The 20025-nt window shown below is 33.1% G+C and overlaps 2 protein-coding genes across 2 annotated transcripts; one reads left to right on the forward strand and one right to left on the reverse strand.

Annotated features, from left to right (window-relative positions):
* Positions 1-12050: 12050 nt before the first annotated feature.
* LOC100811963 (GEm-Related 5-like protein) lies at positions 12051-14778 on the reverse strand. The gene is made up of 3 exons (NM_001255711.2): positions 14350-14778; positions 13097-13371; positions 12051-12531 (listed from the first exon to the last, which is right to left on the reverse strand). The coding sequence occupies exons 1-3, from the start codon at positions 14687-14689 to the stop codon at positions 12295-12297; spliced, it is 852 nt and encodes a 283-aa protein (NP_001242640.2). The 5' UTR covers positions 14690-14778; the 3' UTR covers positions 12051-12294.
* Positions 14779-16506: 1728 nt separating this feature from the next.
* On the forward strand, positions 16507-19673 carry LOC100787381 (cysteine-rich and transmembrane domain-containing protein WIH1). Its single transcript, XM_003553248.4, has 3 exons — positions 16507-16645; positions 16733-16961; positions 19346-19673. The coding sequence occupies exons 1-3, from the start codon at positions 16597-16599 to the stop codon at positions 19395-19397; spliced, it is 330 nt and encodes a 109-aa protein (XP_003553296.1). The 5' UTR covers positions 16507-16596; the 3' UTR covers positions 19398-19673.
* The last annotated feature ends 352 nt before the right edge of the window (positions 19674-20025 follow it).

The following is a 20025-nucleotide window of genomic DNA, read 5'->3' on the forward strand; positions in this document are numbered from 1 at the left end:
GGGAGGAATTTAATAGATTTATTGGTGACTTGGGGGTAAAGGATATTCCTATGGTAGGTAGGAAATTTACATGGTATAGACCTAACGAGAGGGCGAAAAGTATGATTGATAGGGTGATGGTTACAAGTGAGTGGTTCTCTTTGTGGCAAGGATGCACACAATATGTTTTAGAAATAAACATATCCGGTCATTGCCCTTTGTTGTTGAAGAATACAAACATTGATTTAGGACCTAAACCTTTAAGGTCCTTGATTGTTGGTTTTTGGATAAAAGTTTTGTTAAATTTGTGGAAGAGGCTTAGGAGAAAAGTTGTCTTTCCAAGGGTGGGAGCCTATGTACTAAAAGAGAAGTTGATGGAAATCAAAAAGAGTTTGAAGATATGGAATGTCACAACTTTTGGGAACTTGCAAATTTTACAATAACATGTAGAACGATAATTGAGTGAATTAAAACATAAGGAGGATGACATGGAGCTTAGTGAAGAAGAAATAAATAAAAGAAAATGGAATTACAAGAGAAGTTTTGGAGGATGGTGGCTTGTAATGAATCTTTGGCTAGACAAAAGTCAAGAGCTAGATGGGTGGAGGGAGGTGATAGAAACACAAGTTACTTCCATGCTTGTGTTAATTGGAGAAGATGTTGAGGAGTGTGCATATTAATGGAAGTTGGGTTGGGGAGCCTTGTAGAGTTAAGTTAGAAGTGGCTAGATTTTTTGAGGAAAGATTTAAAGAGGTGGAAGAAAAAAGGCCAAAATTAGATGGGGTAAAATTCAAAACTATTTCAAGGGAAGATAACAACATGTTGAAGGCATTTTTTTTAATGAGGAAGAAGTTAAGGAGGCGGTTTGCAATTGTAGAAGTTTGAAGAGTTTGGGATTGGATGGGACAAATTTTAAATTCATCAAGGCTTTTTGGCATCTTTCAAAGAGTGATGTGATGAGGTTTCTTCAAGAATACCATTGACATAGGGCCTTCCTTAGGGGGAGGTAATGCCTCATTCATCTCTTTAATTCCAAAAATTTTAGATCTACAACATTTGGGAGAATTTAGGCCAATATCTTTGGAGGGCTGGATATACAAGATTTTGGTAAAAGTTCTCTCAAATAGACTTAAGAGAGTGTTGGATGGTGTGATAGATAAGCGACAAAGTGCTTATTTGGGGGCAAGGTATTTACTACATGGTGCTTTGGTGGCAAATGAGGCCATTTATGAAGCAAGAAGGTTGAAGAAGAAATGTTTAATTTTCAAGGTTGATTATGGAAAGGCCTATGATTCGGTGAGTTGGGACTTCTTGATTTATATGCTCAAAAGATTGGGATTTAATGGGAGGTGGATCAAGTGGATCAAAAGGTGCTTGGAGAGTTGTAGAGTTTCGATCTTAGTCAATGGGAGCCTATCAAAGAAGTTTCCAGTTTCCAAAGGTTTGAGGTAAGAAGATCCATTGCCCCTTTCTTGTTTAATTTTGTTGCGGATGGACTAAGTGGAATGATGAGGGATGCAATTGAAAAGAATTTGAACACAAGCTATTTGGTGGGGACAATGGGGTGAAAGTAAATATTCTTCAATATGTGGATGACAATTTTTTTGGGAGATGTATCATTGCACAATGTGGTGACAATTAAAAGCATTCTTAGATGCTTTGAATTAGTTTCTTGGGGTCATGGAGAGGTATGCCTATTTCTTGAATTGTAAATTGTTATCTTTACCTTTTGATTATTTAGGTATAATGATAGGTTCAAACCATAGGAGTATGGAATCTTGGAAGCCTATTGTTGATAAGTTTTAGAAAAAAATTGTTGGGGTGGAAACATAAGAATTTGCCATTTCTGGGGAGAGTGTGCCTGTTTCATTTGGTGTTGTCTTCTTTGTCTCTTTTCTTTCCTTTTTTTTTTAAAGTCCCTAAACATGTAGGGGAAGCCTTTATTGGTTACCAAAGGAACTTTTTATTGGGTTGTGAGTAGGGTAGGAGGAAGGTTTTTGGGGAAAGTTAGGATAATATTTGTCAAAGTAAGAAAAATAGCGGGTTAGGAGTGAAGAATATTTTTCTTTTCAATGTGGCCCTTTTGGCCAAATGGAGATGGAAGCCTATGAGGAAGAAATGAGAGTTGTAGAGTGAGGTGTTAGGGTCTAAGTATGGAGGGTGCAAAGCTTTTGAAAAGGAGAAGGTGACATGAAAATCATCTATTTGGTGGAAATATTTAAATTCCGTGTGTGGACATAGGAGTTGGTTTGAGGAGAGGGTGGCTTGGAAAATAGGAAGAAGGGATAAAATTTGTTTTGGGAAAGATAAATGGTGAGGGGAACAATCTTTAGCAACTAAATATCCAGGATCTTCTAAAACTCGGATAAAAAAAAAAGATGTTAGTAATTTCGGTGAATGGGATGAGGAAGCGTGGTGTTGGACGCTTGAGTGGAGGAGGAATTGGTTCCAATGGAAGCAAGAATTGCTGGAATTTTCTAGAAGATTTTAGGGGAGTCATTATTAAAAAAAGAAGATGATGATGTGTGTTAGCGGCAAGGGTGTAGCTCTAGGCTATATTTGGTCCAATCCATCTTCTATAGAGTTATGCATGCGAGAAGTTTTGGTAATGATCACGATGGTAACTTTGAAGACATCTGGAGGATACAAATAATTCCAGAAGTTAGCATATTCTTGTGGAGGCTATTTAGAAATCGCTTACCATAAAGTGACAACTTGCTGAGGAGGAATATTCTACTAGAGGGAGATCAAGGTCAGTGTCTAGGGTGTAACAAAGTTGTGGAGTCCATCTCACACGTGTTGTTTTGGTGCCCAAAGGTAAATATGATCTAGAAAAAAATGTTATGGGTAAGTGCAGGTTAAGACAGTGCTCCCAAGCTTAACCATTGAACACTTCTAGCAACATAGTTAGGTTTTCAAATGCATTAACAAAGGTTAATGCAGGATGGTAGGTAATATGGTGCGAAATTGTCTAGACTTTGCGGAACGAAAGCAATGATTTTATATTTTTGGGTAAACACTGCCATGAGGATGAATTTGTGCAACAAATAATCTTCTTGTCTTGGTCATGATTGAGGTGTTACGACTCAAAGTTTCTTCACTCATTCGTACAATGGTCTTCAAGTCCTAGGATTTTCATCTGGGAGTAATAATGTTCGTTTAGGTATATAGTATTTGTGCAAAAAAATGTATGGCAAAATTTGATCTCAGATTTATGGATCTGAAATGGTTGGAGGTAAAGAGGCATAAGAAGGCATCTCGACTTTGCGGTTGGTTTGCCACTAAGGCTACTACATGTGGAGTATGATCAAATTGGAATTTGTAAATTAGTATATATTAGGGCAACTGCATGTAGTTCTTTTTTGTAGGGAACTAGCCTTTTGCCCGTGTGGACGCCTGGGCTCATACTCATGTTTAAATATTACCAACACATGTGTTTATTCTCAGATTTGAGATTTCTTAATTGTTAAATATTACTAATCTTTGAAAAAATTTCTAAAAAATTAATTTGTATATTGAAGCATATAATAAATAACCCAATATATAATAATATGATTCAGATTACAAAGATGAAACATTGTCTGAAAAGGTTGCTAATGTAATTACAATTCAAAGTACTATGACAGACACACATAATATATGAGGTTCCATATTCAATCAGTGTCTCTGATCCCAAACAATAAACCTCGACAACTTTAATCCGCAGAGAGAAAAGCACTACCGAGTGTTAGTGTTGGATCAATGGTCTGCAATAGTAAATGTATACAATAAGTAAATAAAAATCAATCCCAAAGTAGACAAAGAAATATAACTTACATGTACTTCAAGCATATGAAGCTCTACATTTCATTGTCTCTTGGTTCTGCAAAGGTGAACAACCACTTTCACTAAAATGCAGGCTTTTTTCAAAAGCCCAACTCATATTATTTGGAAACAACCAACATTGAATATAACAAAATAATAAATATGGCATAGAAAAATTGAACCCACAAACATAGAATATAACATAATAATATTTGTAGTTTTGCTAACAATGTTCAACATAAACAAAACAAAAAAAATTGTTTGTTACCCAAAGGTAATTAAGTTACAAACATAATATATAAAAATAAAAAAAACAAATAATTAAATAGTTCTTCAAGTGGAGTCAGCTTCATCCTCTTCCTGATCCCATTTAACTTGCTTCCTATAGAGGACCTCCCATAAATGTTGGTCAATGTTGTAGAAGAAGACGACCTCATCTCCAGGCTTCAAATGACAGTCAGCTAAATAATGGATTCAGGACTCAGAAACACATGATAGGCCATTATTCATGGTGATCATCCATTCGTGATGTCTACCACGACCACGATCTACAATCATATATTTTTTGATGCAGTTAAATAAATTGAAGCCTCTGGTGGCAGAACCTAGGTTAGAAGGAACACAGTAATTAAAGATAAGACGTCAACAATAAATAATATAAAGGATTATGATTATATTAACAAAGACCTACCAATTGATAATTGTGTTGTATCATATCTTCAGAGACATCAATGGTAAAAACATGGCGCTTGGTGGCTGTGGCTGCCCTTTGGTGTGTTTGTCTATGTAGAGGTCCCACAACGTCCACATTGAAAGTAGTATTTTTGTCCCATGCAACAAAACGCATGACAACACTTTCGTGAATGCCATGGGTTCTCCTAAGTTCCTTCAGTCCATCGCCAAAAAAGAATCGATTAGCATATTTATGAAGCTTTATAAAATGTTTGTTTCCTTCGTAGTCGAATAGCACATAAGTTGGATAATTTGGGAACCATTGTCTATGATAAGCAAAAGGAACCTCAATGACGTTCTGCACGTTAACATTTCAAGCATATTATTTATTTGAGATTAACATAAATAGATAAATGTTTAGGGGTGAAAATCATGACCTTCCCAAGATGGAATGACGCCTCAAATCGGTGCACAATTGTTGGTACATGTAAATTTGACGGGTCCTAGATGAGAAACGTTTATGTAATTAGTAAGTGAACAAACTTGTACCCATTGAAAGGAGAAGATAAATATGTGCAATATCGAACGTGTACTATGAACGAAAAGAGCAAGCATAGAAGGATGAAGGATGCATGATGAAACAAACTCGAACATATACTTATGAGAAGGTAAACATAAAGGATGGAAAAGTTAAACATACAACATCAAACGCGTTAGATGATGATGTATTCATGGTGTTTTGTGTTTGGAGATGTTCTTCAAAAATGGGTGAAGATTTGGTGATACCGGGTGGTTATGGATTGATATAATATTACGTTTTAATTATGGGAAGGGGAGGGTGAACAATTATAAAGAATAGTTAACAATGTACAAAGTAACCGATAACCTTTTACACTTCCCGTGCTAGTTTATTATGATTACTGTTGTTGTGTTTTTATTGTGAGGCTATTACACTTCCCGTGCTGGTTTACCATGACTACTGTTGTATAATTAAATAACAATAAATAATTTCATCCAAAGCTTAAATTTTTAAAAATAGTAATAGTAACTGTTAATCAAAAACAATAATTATGTGTATATGGAAAAGATGATGTTTTTCACTTCCTGATGTATGAATAGACAGGTAGTATTTTGGCATTGGGAAATTGCTCCTCAGCAAACATCTAGTAGTGTATTAATTACATGGGAAATTACACGTGCAAACATCTAGTAGTGTACTCTAATAATTATTATGGATGTGACATGTCATTTCAAAATTTGAAATCAGAATATTGACGGTCACTATACAAAGACTATTAATTTGATACATGCTTATATCCACAGGATAAAGTGTTAGGAGTCATTAGTACCTGTATAAACAAAAATTCCAAAAAATCTATTGACGGGATTTTGTAGGCGTCTATACGTTACCTTGATAACACAAAAGAAAGAAACACAAAAAATCAATATTCATGCAACATTATTTGTACACCAAATTAAATTTTCTGGTTAAACATACAAAAAGGTCTTAAACATACAATTTAAGATGTAAATATTAATTTGGGTCAACCTAACAAACTCTGAAAATTCAAATAATCACGCAATTGAAAAACATACAAAAATCCAGCCAAAAGAACATCTCCACCATGAACTCATATTTAAGAACCATTTCTCTCACCCACAAACTTGGACTTGCAACAAATTAAGTATACCTGACATCAACAGAACATACTCATTAAAAAGGAAGGGCAAAATGGGATACCTTGTTGAATTTGGATTACTTCATAATAGAATCATCGCTGGTAACTCTGAGATTAACAATCACTGCAACAAAGACCAAACTCAATTCAGAACAATAAAGATTGCAAACAATATTAAAATTTCAACAAACCTGTACTTGAAATGCCAGACACTATTAGTTGTGTAGTTTGTTGGTCTCGGTCAAAATTAAAAACCAATGTCAATTAGGATATACCAAAATATAAACAAAATTAACTGAACAACAGAATACAAATGGTGCAAATGGATACACTATATCTTTAGAAACTATATTATTTAGATAAGCAACACTCATCATTGCACATGTAAGAATGAAAGTCAATATGTTTCAGAACAGACATGGATACAAATGGTGCAACTTAAATTTTCAAATACGAAAGTTGCAATTTAATTTTTCAAAATGAATACAAATTCAAGCCAATGACATCAATCATTATAAAGTGATGATGAACATAAATAGAACTCATGAAATGACATAGAAAGCTTAGGTAAAATCAAACGAATAAGGGGAAAAACTACAATGGAAACAACCTAATATACTACACAACAAAGGTAGAAGAAAAAAAAAAAGAAAATCATAGACATGCACGAAAAAAGTCATTCACAGCTGAAGTAGAACACAAATAAGCAATCTGCTCAGCAGCAATGGATACAGTAGGTGTAATTTAAGGTGCAACCAAATATAATACACAAGAAAGGTAAAATATAAAGAAAAAAGAATCATAGACATGCACCAAAAAATGTATAAATTAATTTTTCAAATTCAAAAGGTGCAACTTAATTTTTCAACTACAAAAGGTGCAATTTTATTTTCCAATATTAATACAAATTGAACCTAATGCCATCAATCATTTTAAAGTAGTGATGAACATTGGGAAACATCTACAGGAAAAAATCATAACCAACATATGCTAAAGACAGCAAAGTAACCAAAAATTAGGGCTGACATAGAAAGCTTAGGTAAAAAACCTGAATGATATTGTCAAGGCTAAGTTAATATATACTTTAAGTTGCGAAGGCCAATATGTTTCAGAGCATAATCCACCAATGGATTAATAATCATAGACATGCACGAAAAAAAGTCATTCACAGCTGAGGCAGAACATAAATAAGCAATCTACTCAGCAACAATGGATACAAAAGGTGCAATTTAATATTTGAAACAACATAATACACACACAAATAATAAGTAGGTGATACAAAATGCACCACTGGTACAAAAGCAAACAAAGTTGGCGTATCAAGTTGGCAAAAGTTGTCATTGCACATGTAAGAATGAAAGCCAATATGTTTCACAGCAAACATAACATAACGTGAATGATATTGTCAAAGCTAAGTTAGTATATACTTTAAATTGCGAAGACCAATATGTTTCAAAGCATAACCCACCAATGAATTAATAATCTAAGACAAAATTGACAAAAAAATATAGGAATTTGGGCAACATAACATAACGTGAATGATATTGTAAAGGCTAAGTTAACATACTATGAAGGAAGTAATCTTCAAACCAAATGAAAATAAAGTCACCACTACGAACCAATAAATAAGGGGATAAAGGGACATAACAATCAACATGCAAAGGAGAAATGGAAGAAAATGCAGAACACGGAATAAAAGATTAAGCAACAATTTAAATTAGCCCCAACAAATCGAAATGGAAGAAAATGCAGAAAACGGGGAAGGAAAACAAAGAAAGCGCTATCAAGGTAGAAGAAGGATCAGGAACACCCAAAAAATCACACCCGTTCTCATAAAAATCTCTGCTTTTCTTGAGATAAAAATCAAAGTTTTAGTGTTCTTCGGGCTTCTATGCGAAACAAAGTAGGAGAAGGATCAGGAACTCCCAAACAATTAACCAAAAAAATTAAGCTTTGAAAGAACTACAAAGAAAACGCACCTGTTGTGATAAAAATCGTTGCTTTTCTTGAGATAAAAATCAAAGCTTTAGTGTTCTTCGAGCTTCTATGCGAAACAAAGTAGGAGAAGGATCAGGAACACCCAAACAATTAACCAAAAAAATTAAGCTTTGAAAGAACTACAAAGAAAACGCACATGTTGTCATAAAAATCGTTGTTTTTTTATAGATAAAAATCAAAGCTTTAGTGTGTTGTTCGACCTTCTCTGCGAAACAAATAACATGCAAGATAAGTTTAAGCAAAGCAGCATCATAAAGCTTTGAAGGAGATCAATATAAACGCAAATGTACTTATAAAAATCCAAAAGTTGAAGCTTTAGTGTGTTCTTCGAGCTTCTCTGCAAAACCAAAAGCATGCAAGAAAACTTTAAGCATGAAAAACCGCAACAGATTGAAATGATAGAAAACGCAGAAGACGGGGAGGGTAAAGGAAGCACATCAACATCGGAGCAACAAAGAAAACAACCCCGTACTCATTAAAATCGCAGCTATAATGTGTTCTTCCACCTTTTCTGCCAAACAAAGAATAGAGGAAGCAAAATGGAAAAAAAGAAAAAGAAAAAACATAGAAGACGGGTGGGCAAATGAAAACTTACGAAAGGTCCGTTTATCAAAATCGCAGTTTTAGTGTGTTCGTCCACCTTCTCTGTTAAACAAAGAACACAAGAAGCGAAATGAAAAAAAAAACAAAAAGAAAAAATGCAGAAGACGAGTGGACAAATGAAGAGATGTCGTGTTAAAAATTGCATCTTTAGATGTAACAAAAATGCAGAAGACGGGGAGGGAAATGAAAACTTACAAAGGTTCTGTTTATGCGTCTATGCAACTACGGTGAAGGAAAGCTAGTGGAGAGATAAGCAAGAGCATGAGCAGCAAAGGAGACATCAGAAGCTTCCACTTGTCTTCCATAGCATAGAACAATAGCACCAACGCATTGTCTTCCATGTTTTTTTCTCACGGGAGAGAAAAGAAACACGAAACCAAGCAATAGGAATGTGAAATGGCAGTGTAACCCGAAAATGCGAAACGGAAATGCAGAGTCAACATTGGAAAACGTCTACAATAAACGCAAAAAGACAAAAACAATAAATGTCTTGGTATTCGTAAAATAAAAAAACGTAAAAAAAGAGGATAGACAAAAACACTGCGTTGTTGGAACTATAGCATGATGTGACATTTTTAGGCGGGAAATGGGGCAACGAAATCGTGACACGTGCTCACTTAGGGCCTTGTTTGTATAATGATAGATGATTGCATACTAAGACGACATACATTAATGTGGTTGTTAATTGTTATATAATTAGGAGAAGTATTGCTTAGTGGAATGGTTGGTTATGCTCTATTTATGAGTCATTAATATCATAAATGTCTTTTAATTGATCCTAAAATTAAGGGTTACATTACATAGAGATAGGATGAGCATATGCTACTACTACTTGTAATTATTGGGTGCCTCCTAATATATATAATTCACTTTTTGCATATATAAAAAAACACACAAAATGTCTAAAAGTTACAAAAGTTACTATCATATGTCCCAAGACATAATATGTTTAAAAGAAAAGCAAAGAGGGAACCTACCCTTTCATATAAGGACAAAATGGTTCATTCATGTTTCTTCATTAAGAGTAAGGGTTCTGTCCATTCAAACCATATCCTTTCATGAAGAGTTGCAATGGTTCCATTCAAGTGTAGTCTATAGGCTACACCATTTAAGTTCACCCACCATGTATGTCTAATATTCATTTACAATGTTATAGATATTCTAAGATTCAAGATACCATTCAACCAATGTATTTAATAAATTAATGAAAAATCAACACTTTGAATTTAGAAATAAAAATTCCTCTCATTTTCAATTCATGAGATTTTCAATATCAACTAATCTTCAACATTATTTTTATCTAGATTATTTTTTATACTTGATAAAATATGTTTACTACAAATTCTTTGATCCTAACTATTGGTTCAACCGGTTCAAAAAAGGAATTCCTTCAAAATCCTAAAATTGTTTATAAGATGATCTCTGATTGTTAACACTTAATATTTTTCTAGAATATGCCAAAATCATCTGATAATATCTTTTTAAAAAATACCAATTGTTCTTTTATATATATATATATATATATATCCCAATGTCGATTACACCACTGTAAAAATATTGAATATCTCGAGGAACATGGACGTTAAAGATGAAAGAGGGCATTATATCTTCAAGAAATTAATCAAGATAAAAAGAAGCATTATCTCTTCAAGAAAAAACAAGTTTAATGGCTATATTAGCCTTGGTTACATCGTAAAAGCAATTCACGAGAGGTTGAAATTGAAGCAAGGCCAGTCCACCTAAGAATAAAAGCAAGAGCTACATGATGTTGAATCAGTTGAATCCGGCCAGTGCCAGCAACACCATCATTCAAATAATGATGATCGTTAAAGAATCCAAAAGTGTAAATCTAGCAATCAAGGACAATAAAGATAATAGGCTAAACAAAATGACAACAATGTCATGTGACCAAGACTTCAGGAAGAGATCATACACATGCAAGATAGGAATGCTAAAAATAATAGTTTTAAAAAATAACTATAATTATATTTAATTATATAAAAGTAGTTATAAAATTATAATCAATTTTATTGTTATATTATTTTAAATAATTTATTTTTATTCATTCATAATCATTTATATATCCATATTTAAACTTAATATCTGGTTGTATCAAATTATAACTAGTTATATAAAATTATAGTTATAATATCCTCTTATAATCTAATCATTTATTAATTATGATTATAAATTTATAATTATGTAAAGACTCAAATCATGAGCACATCTAAAAATAACACATTCAACTAAGAATTAGAACAAATAATAATTCAAAAGACCACGCAAGCTAGATAATCCGTGCAATGAAGGACAATATTAACTGGATAACCCAGAAGGTGAGGACAATAATACTCTAAAAAGGGCAATATGTGATCTCCATACCTCAAATATATAATAAGGCTTCATCTCAAACTCGTTGAAACTCTATTTTAAAAAAAAAATATTTGAATTTGAAAATTTGTATTCAAGATTGTATCGATATTCTCTTTAATGTTCAAGATAATATATCAACTTATGATAAGTTTGATTGCCTCATATTTATAAGAACCAAACTCTTAGTTATATGGCAGCCTTGATAGCTCAATTTTAGTAGAAGAATAAGAGTATTCTAGTGAGATCTTTAAACGAGTCTAGGTTTCTCTGTAAACAATTTTAAGGAGATACTCCTATAACGATACTTTGTGTAAGTAAACTTTACAATGGTTTAATCTCAGTGGCAACACCTTGAGACTAGGGTCATTTCATCTATTTTTACATTACGTTATCATAGGAACAAATTAAGAATCAAATTCGATGTCCACAAAATAAGGGAAACTCTAGATGGAACTATGATGGAAAGGGAGACATTGCTCAAAATTGGTGTTTGAGGTCAATTTAAGGAAAGTTCACAAAATTGAGAATGAAAGCTTTCATTTACTTATAAGCTTAAAATTAGTCTTTTTGGGTCATTTGAAAGATGAATGTTATGACTAAAGAGCCTAGTTTAAATCACATGACATCAAACTCAGCAAACTGTTAGTTTTGAATGGGCTCAGAAACATACCAAAACCTTGGAATGAAACTATGAAATGTCAAAGCTACTCCGCCCCATTTCAGTTACTATACAATTAATGCAATTTTGATTAGTACGCATTTTAATAAGTCAATCTTCAAAGATGGAGACTGGAATAATTCACAAGGTATTTACTCAATCCCCATACACATTTCACATCAAGATCTAACCCCCTTCACCCTGTCCGTCTTTGGCTTATACCCTAGCTATGATCTATCCAAATTTGAAGTAAAAAATATTAATATATAAGACCAAACAACCTGTTTTGATTATTATATTTTATTAGATTACTACAAGAAAAAAAATGAACTTTCCCAAATATGGGCGTATTTAACAAAAGATGCAAAAACACCAGAGGGGGAAAAAAGATGCAGAGCACACATGAAATATATAGCATACACTCCTAAGTTTTTTTACAACAAAGTATTGTTCTAGTATACGACACAAACCGCAAAGTCAAATTCTAAACAAAATTAGTATACATCATAGTACTCCAAAAACTAGAAATCACTGAAAGTTCTTTCGATTAGCTTCCGAACCACTAGTGGATGGCACGGCCACTCCTGGCGCTACAAAATGTGAGATACCTTCTGAGATGTTCTTAACTGCTTTGTCAAAATTAACAAAACCCATGAACCAAAAATCATGCCCTTCCACCGTTACAACCTGAATGTACTTTTCTGATGGGTTTTCCCTCATGGTCACTGGGTTGACCACTCCAACCTTTCCCAAAGGCACCATTACCTGTTACACAATAGCACAATTTCAACTAATTTCACACACCAAAATGGACTAATTAATAGCTTCTCTAATACTTCATTTAAGATAAAATGTGTTAAGTCTCTCAAAGATTTGATCAAAATTAGTTTTAGTTCTTACATTTTTAAAATTGTAATTTTAATCCTTAGATTTTTTAAAATGTGATGAATTTTGTCCATGATCAAATCAAAATGAATAGCATGTTTGGAGTGGCGGTGAGATGGGCCAAAATCAATTTTGAAATCAGAGTGACTGAAGCAACACATTGTTGTTTTGGAAAAATCATGGTGAGGCTGTGGTTTTGAGGTAGTCATCATGATTTTACAGGGTATTCAAACATGCTAAAAGTATGATACCAAAGACGAAATATTTCACATTTTAGAAATGAGGACCAAAACCACAATTTTTAAAACATATGAACTAAAACCTATTTTGATCAAATCTTGAGGGAACTAAAACACGTTTTACCCTTCATTTAATTTACTATTCCCCTCTTTTTCTCTGCAAAAATGAACTAAGCTTTGATAAGGTATTTTGGATAAATAAGTACCTTGTAGTATGTCCAAGTTTCTTGGCCAGAGGGTGCAGTGAAACACAAAGGGCGATCGCTGCAAAACGCTACATGAATATTGGACAGGTAAAGGGTTCCTGCAACAGGACCTGTTGATGTTGAAAGGTAACAAGCAAAGCTCTTCTTGAGCTTCTCGTTTGGATAGGTTGTGAATGTTTGCTTGTAAAGGGACTCAAATCCACCCTCTGATATTGCTTTCACAGTCAGATTCATCTTCCCCAGTGCAGCTGAAGACACTGATGGACCAGTTTTAACTGCAAATAACGGTTAACAGACCAACAATCACATCATGTGAAATAAAAAAGAGAGGTACATTTAGACACCTTTTCTTAAGGCCTAGTCTAGATAGTTTCGCGAAACAATAATTTAGGCTGCTTTGTTTTATAGTTAAATACAATTGATTTTAAGAGAATTTTGAACTGTTAACCTCAAATTCTCAATCACAAATTTATATTAGAACATGTACTTTTTGGTAACTACCTTACTTATGACCATTGCGTCTCCATTAGCATTGGTGTTTTTGGAACAGTTATAAGATTAATACTCTGTTCAAAGTTTAGTTACATTTAAAATTCCTCACCTCTTTAAAAATATGTTATACAAAAATCAAACTTGAGGATTTCTCTTTCCAGGATTCAATGTGTTGCGAAACTGAATTACACTCATTAAATATTAATCATTTAAACATGTACTTTTATAATTGAAAGGTGTAACAATTGATTTTCTACTTTCTAAAATTGGGAAATGAATTCTCTGCATTCACACTTTCACCAATTACAGCCTTCGAATGAATAATGATATTTTAAATTAGATTTATCGAGATAAAATAGGAGTGGTTCCAATCTAATTTAACGGTTGCGATCAGCTGAATGCGGTAGATTTCTCGACCACAGGAAATCTGATCCCTAGAACTGGCTACATGATATTTATCGAATTAGAATTAAAGTTTCACATCAATAATTCTTAAAATAAAGGTTGGTCTTAAAGGTCAGTATAGGTTACTAAAAGAAAATTCTAATTCTAATTGGTACGCCGTACACCAAACCAAAAATACATAACAAACTGCACCCAAAATTTGGTCTTTCCAATGTTTTATTAAAATTGACACCATTGATTAATCTAATTCATGGTATTATATGAAAGACAAAGGTAAAAATAGGGACTAAATTTGCTATTTTTATTGAGAGTTTCATCTTGAACTAGGATGAAATAGAGTAGCTAGGAAGACTCACGGTTGTGCCAGACGTTGTGTGCGGTGGCTTCAGCTTTTTTGCTCCATGAATCGAACATGTTAAGGATTGACTCCATGGGACTGTTGCTTGGTTTGTCAACTGGGCTATGTTGCACGTAGGGATGTTGATGTTGGTCATGGTAGTATTGAACTGGTTGAGGTTGTCCACTTTGTAAAGCTGCTTTTTTGTTATCTGGGTGGCTGCTTGGAACAGCAGGGGTGCCCATTATGTGAGTTCCCCAATTCTCAGTCCCAACATTGGGTGGAGAAGATGATGATGATGATGCTCCTTGTGCTTCTGGAAATGATTGGTTTTTTTCGGTGTCGTTGTTGGTATTCATCTTGGATTGTTAGTGCAAGAGAAAAGAGGTAGAATTAGAAATGATGAGATGAGAAATTAAGTGTTTGTGGTTTGGTTCAGATTTGAGATTGCTACAAGATGGATATATATATATATATATAAGTAGTTGAGTTTGGAAGGAAAAGTATTACGCGCTTTAGATCAAGAAAGCCCTATCACCGACTACAGTTTTGCTTAACCGTGTATTGGGAAAATGAAAGCTTACGGATTAAGATGTTGAATTTTGGTATAGAATCAAAATTGAATTGAATACGTACTGGTGACAAGATAATTATGAATCCAGTGATTGTTTATTTGTTTGAGGGTTTTAATTGAAGCAATAGAAAAAAGGGGGATTGAATTGAATACTCTTTTCTTTTTCTTTTTGGCAGAATGAACTTTGTATTTTTTTAAAAACTGTTTTCACTATTCAATACTATGAAATATTACTACTTCGTTTATTTTCCCTTATTACCTAACGTATTGAAAAACGGAATATTCTTTTGTCATGCTTGTAGTATAGTATTTTTTTTTCCGAATATTAATCAATGTTTTTAGAATATTGGTTGAAAAACTAATAAGAAAAAGATTTTTATTAGAATACATAATTTACGATTTTTTTACGTTTTCCTATAATATTTAGGTGGACTGTTTCTTAACACTCACAAAACTATCTAAATTGGAGATACTTCTATATTAAAATGGTGTAATACTTTTTTATATCAATAATTTTATGTGTATTCTATAATGTGGTTTATGATAATTATGAATTAAATAAAAAAATTGACTGTATTTCAATAAGAAAAGAATGAATGTGGTTTATGAGTTTATTACATAATATATAAATGAAATTTTAATTGATTATAAAATATCTAAATCAATAAAGTGAATTTTTTAAACGATATTATTAAGAAAATTTGTATTTCGTTCTTTCAGCTTAGGTTCGGTTGATTTAACAAAATATTATATATATATATATATATATATATATATATATATATATATATATTGATAATAACATTTTTTTTATTTTTTCAATTTTATTCTTCATCACTAATTTAATTATCCAAGCTTAATTGATGCAGTACATAATAACTAATAGTGAAACTTAACAAGCTCCAAATCGAAAATTAACCTTAGTCATCATGAAGTATCTAAAGCTTTTTGGAGATACCTCATAATCTCACTAAAGTCCCAAAGATTCTAGCTGCGGTAGTTAAAAAAAAACTAAAAAACAAAATACTAGGAGCACCAAAAGGATTGTGTGGATGGACGAGGAAATTTAAAATTTTAAAAAATTTTAAATTTTAAGAATTTCAAATATTTTAATTGAAATTCTTTTATTTTTAAAATTATGAGGGTGAAAAAAAATAAATATAAAGAAAAGAGAAAATATAGTTGGGATGCTTCTAGGAAGGAGAATAACGATGCAACATGGGAAATCTTGTGAGAACTCGGATTAGGTGTCTTATACTATCACACCTTATACTATACTCGATCACAATATTCAGTCATGGGTAACGACGACTACTCCCCTGATTGAAATTTCACATTGTTAGTTTTTTATAATTTTATTTAAAAATTCCAAAAATTTAAATTTTTCATAAAAAATATCTAAACAATAAATTTTAAATTACAAAAATTAATTTAATTTTTTTGATAAATTATTTTTAAATGTACTGTATTATACTCCACTCTGTCATAAATTACTTTAAATTATTTTTCTTAAGTTAAAATTATCAGATTAAAGAAAAAGCGTGACACCAATTACATGAGCAGCAGCGTTGACTTAGTACGTGGCAAGTTATGATTGGAACACCTTGACAAACAAGGTTTTCCTCGTCTTCCAAATTTCCCTAAAAAAAAACAAGAGCCATTGATGCCTTGATCCCAATTCCGCACATAATAATGAACAATTACCAGATAGCACCCCAAGACCCTTATTATCCTCCTCCAGGTATTAATAAAACCCTTTCTCTTTATCTAAATTCTTCTACTTTTCAATCTAATCTTTGTTTTTTCAATTTCAATCTACACTACACAGGCTACGCCCCTCCTTATCCCCCACCACAGGGTTACCCGCCACCGGGTTACCCGTCAGCGCCGCCGCAGCCTCCGCCGGGGTACGTGCCGTATCCGCCGCCGCAGTACGAAGGCTACCAAGGCTATTTCAATCACGGGTATCCTCTGCCACCCCCTCCCAATTACCACTGCCATCACGCTCAGCACCATCACAATGATAACCCCGGTTTTACTTCTTTCTTGCAAGGCTGGTACGTTTTTCTTTCTTTCTCTCTTTTTAATTAAATTTTCCTTGTTGATTATTAGATTAGATTTAGAGGAGTATTTGTTTTTTTTTTCTAAAAAAACTTGTCAAGCTTGGAGGAGTATTTTTTTTTTTCTAGAACCCTGGGGGTTGTCAATTCACATGATGTAAGTATCATTTTTATTGTGTATGGAAAAAATATATGTTGAAAGAGGTAAATGAATTTAAGTACCTTGAGGGATTACTTAACTTCTGATCGAGGGATAGCTTTGTTGGTCCAGAAAAGTAACGTTTATAGATACCAATTTCTTCCCCTTTTCTAAATTTTAATCTCATGGTTTAAGATCACATAATTTTGTTGTGGGAAATAAATATTGATATCCGAGTTCAACCAAAAACAAGAATTTGACTTTACCATTACATGAAAAAATAATATTTCTGATGAGTTTCTGTAAATGAAATATCTGCTTGATGACTTACCAATTACCATAGATAGAAACAAGACACCCAATGCTCTCAAAGAATGCAACATTGCTGAACCAAAGTATAAAGAAACTAAAAACTAATGTACCCCATTGCCTAAAGGCTCCTTGCTAAACGAAGGTATGGGAGAGGGTTATTGTATGCAGCCTTGCTATTCAAAATCATGACCAACCGGTCATCAAGGCACAACTTTTCCTCCTCATTGGAAACAAGATTAATATTTATATCACTAGGCTATTCAAGTAAATATGCATTAGACATATACTTAAAAAATATTTCCTGAGAATAAAAGATTCCTAGGAATGCTAGTTTATGAATAAATGGATATAAAGCTGTTCCACCTTCATAGGTGGGAGTAAAAATTTCACATAGTAATTGAGTGTAGAGTTACTATATTTTCCCATGGTAATTGACGGTATATATATTATTTTTAGTAAAATTGAATAATAGCCAAACACATTTTATAAATTTTTCCAAGAATCCTATTCCTAGAAATCTCATGCTCAGGAAAGTAATTTAGTTGGGAATGAAAGAATCCTTGTACCAAACACCACTTTAGGCTAATGTTTAGGTTGAAGGCAAATCATAACATAGTCACTTACAATAAAATTGAGTCCTGTGAAGCACACTAACAGTAACTTCATAGTTATTTCTACTCAATTCTAGCTACGTATAACATTGGCATGCTAATCATAGATATGAGTAGCTAAAGATTTGGTAGAACGTGAAGGCACAACACCCAGCAGGCTAAGGCTAATAGGAGTAATACACAGATAGTGTACACTAGGAGATATACAGTTTGGAGGGGGCTTTTTCCTTCCTTGGTGTTCTGATATTTAATAACAGATGTCTTTGCTCTTTGTTATCTCGTTTCCTACGTCCAATTTACACTCTCTCCCCGAGTTTCTATGGAGTCTGCATCAGTAAGAGAAAAACGACCTCCTTGATCACTTGAAATAGTTTCTAGTACGTTCTGATTTATGGATTTCAAGTCTAAAAATATAGGAAATAAGACAACTGTATGTATAGCTCATCATAAAACTCTGACTCTAGCTGGACCAATGACACCTGTACTGTACTTGTCCATGGAATCCATAGATGTCCTCACTTCACATCACCACGGAATAACTATTTATAAGTCCACATGTGACAAGTCTTTGTTGTGTAAAATTTGATGACAGTTCTTTCAAACTGGGTATTACTTGAGACCAAAGTATTCTGGAAATCTAAAACAAAATCCGTTGGACAACCATGTCCTCTCTTTTGGTTACAGCTCCTGTTGTTAGAATGATTAACCTGGCATCAAACCTGTAGTTCTAGAAATACATCAAATAGATATTGTATTTCTGGAAGAAAAATGACAACAAGTAGAATGACTAGAGCTAAATTTTCTTTAATCATTGAAGTCAACTCCCACTATTGTATTACTTCATTAATTTCATATTACACTATAAAAGCAGGTGACTTGAACCATTAAATTAAAATATAAACTAAGGTCAAAATTTGCTCAAACGTTACATTTTGCTGATGACCTTGACCTCTTTTTTCTTTTAAATGCAAATTTCATACTTTTCTTGGTTCAACAAAGCATGATATTTGAGTCATTTGTTAAATTTATTAATCCGGAGCCAAGTTTTTGTTTAAGAAACTCTCATCCAAGGAGGGACTAGGGATAAATATTTCATATGACTACTTCCTCAATGTGCAGAAATGTCATTTGCTTTTCTAACATATCATTAAACAAAAGGAAATTGTATACAATTGCTATCTTTCAGCTTGAGAAATCAACTTTTTCAATTAAAAAATCCTATGAAATCCTTTTTTACTTTCCGTGTTATATTGCTTGTCCTTTTGTAAAGCATTCTTGGTTCTGAAGACTAAGATTCCTTTGTTCTTTTACATGTGCAGCTTGACAGCATTTTGCTGCTGTTGTTTGCTAGAGGAGTGTTGCTTGTTCTGATAATCATATTAAAAGATGTATCTGCAGTTTGGTGTACTTGGTTGGTTATAGCTCTCCGGATAAATGGTGCTCTAATTGTCTTGATATGTGCGGGACCTGGCTAGTGTTGCTCATTCTTGTAACTCCTGGTTTTTACCGTTGCCCTCACTCATCTCTGGGCTGTTCATAGATTGTGATGTTATCTTTGTGAATTTCTTTGTATGGGTGCTTAATGTACATTGGCAATTGTAAAAAACAGTCATTTATGTGGAATAGCAAACTAATATATTATGGTTATTCCCTGCTATCATTCTCAAACATCACTCATTCTTTCATACTTACTAGGAATGGATTTAAAATCGGCAGTAAAAATTAATTTGCAATTAATTGGTTTAATTAGTTAAATACTTTGGAGTGAGAGTTTGCTGGTAATAGTGATCCTACAAGGCTCAAACAAGATTGCTTCGAGTGGAGGATAATTGTGGTTTAGGTTGAAGCAGTGTGTGTAGTTTAGTTTTAGTCCCCTATCAAGACTAAGATCATTTTTTTTTGTTAGTAATTTTCAGAAATTAAAAACACGATTTACGTAGAGACTAATTTCAAAAGATGATATATTTTCAATGACAAAATATATTTAAGCCTACATATT

This window comes from Glycine max, chromosome 19 (genome assembly GCF_000004515.6).
Source record: "Glycine max cultivar Williams 82 chromosome 19, Glycine_max_v4.0, whole genome shotgun sequence".
In the NCBI taxonomy this organism is placed as follows: Eukaryota; Viridiplantae; Streptophyta; class Magnoliopsida; order Fabales; family Fabaceae; genus Glycine; species Glycine max.

What these genes read in the sequence shown, in the direction of transcription:
- LOC100811963 (NM_001255711.2), bottom strand. Translation starts at nt 14,689, where the DNA reads ATGAATACCAACAACGACACCGAAAAAAACCAATCATTTCCAGAAGCA. An exon ending in ACACAACGTCTGGCACAACC is followed by an intron (nt 13,372 to 14,349) that starts GTGAGTCTTCCT and finishes CGTTATTTGCAG; the next exon opens with TTAAAACTGGTCCATCAGTG. An exon ending in AAACTTGGACATACTACAAG is followed by an intron (nt 12,532 to 13,096) that starts GTACTTATTTAT and finishes ATTGTGTAACAG; the next exon opens with GTAATGGTGCCTTTGGGAAA.
- LOC100787381 (XM_003553248.4), top strand. Translation starts at nt 16,597, where the DNA reads ATGAACAATTACCAGATAGCACCCCAAGACCCTTATTATCCTCCTCCA. An exon ending in CCCTTATTATCCTCCTCCAG is followed by an intron (nt 16,646 to 16,732) that starts GTATTAATAAAA and finishes TACACTACACAG; the next exon opens with GCTACGCCCCTCCTTATCCC. An exon ending in ACTTCTTTCTTGCAAGGCTG is followed by an intron (nt 16,962 to 19,345) that starts GTACGTTTTTCT and finishes TTACATGTGCAG; the next exon opens with CTTGACAGCATTTTGCTGCT.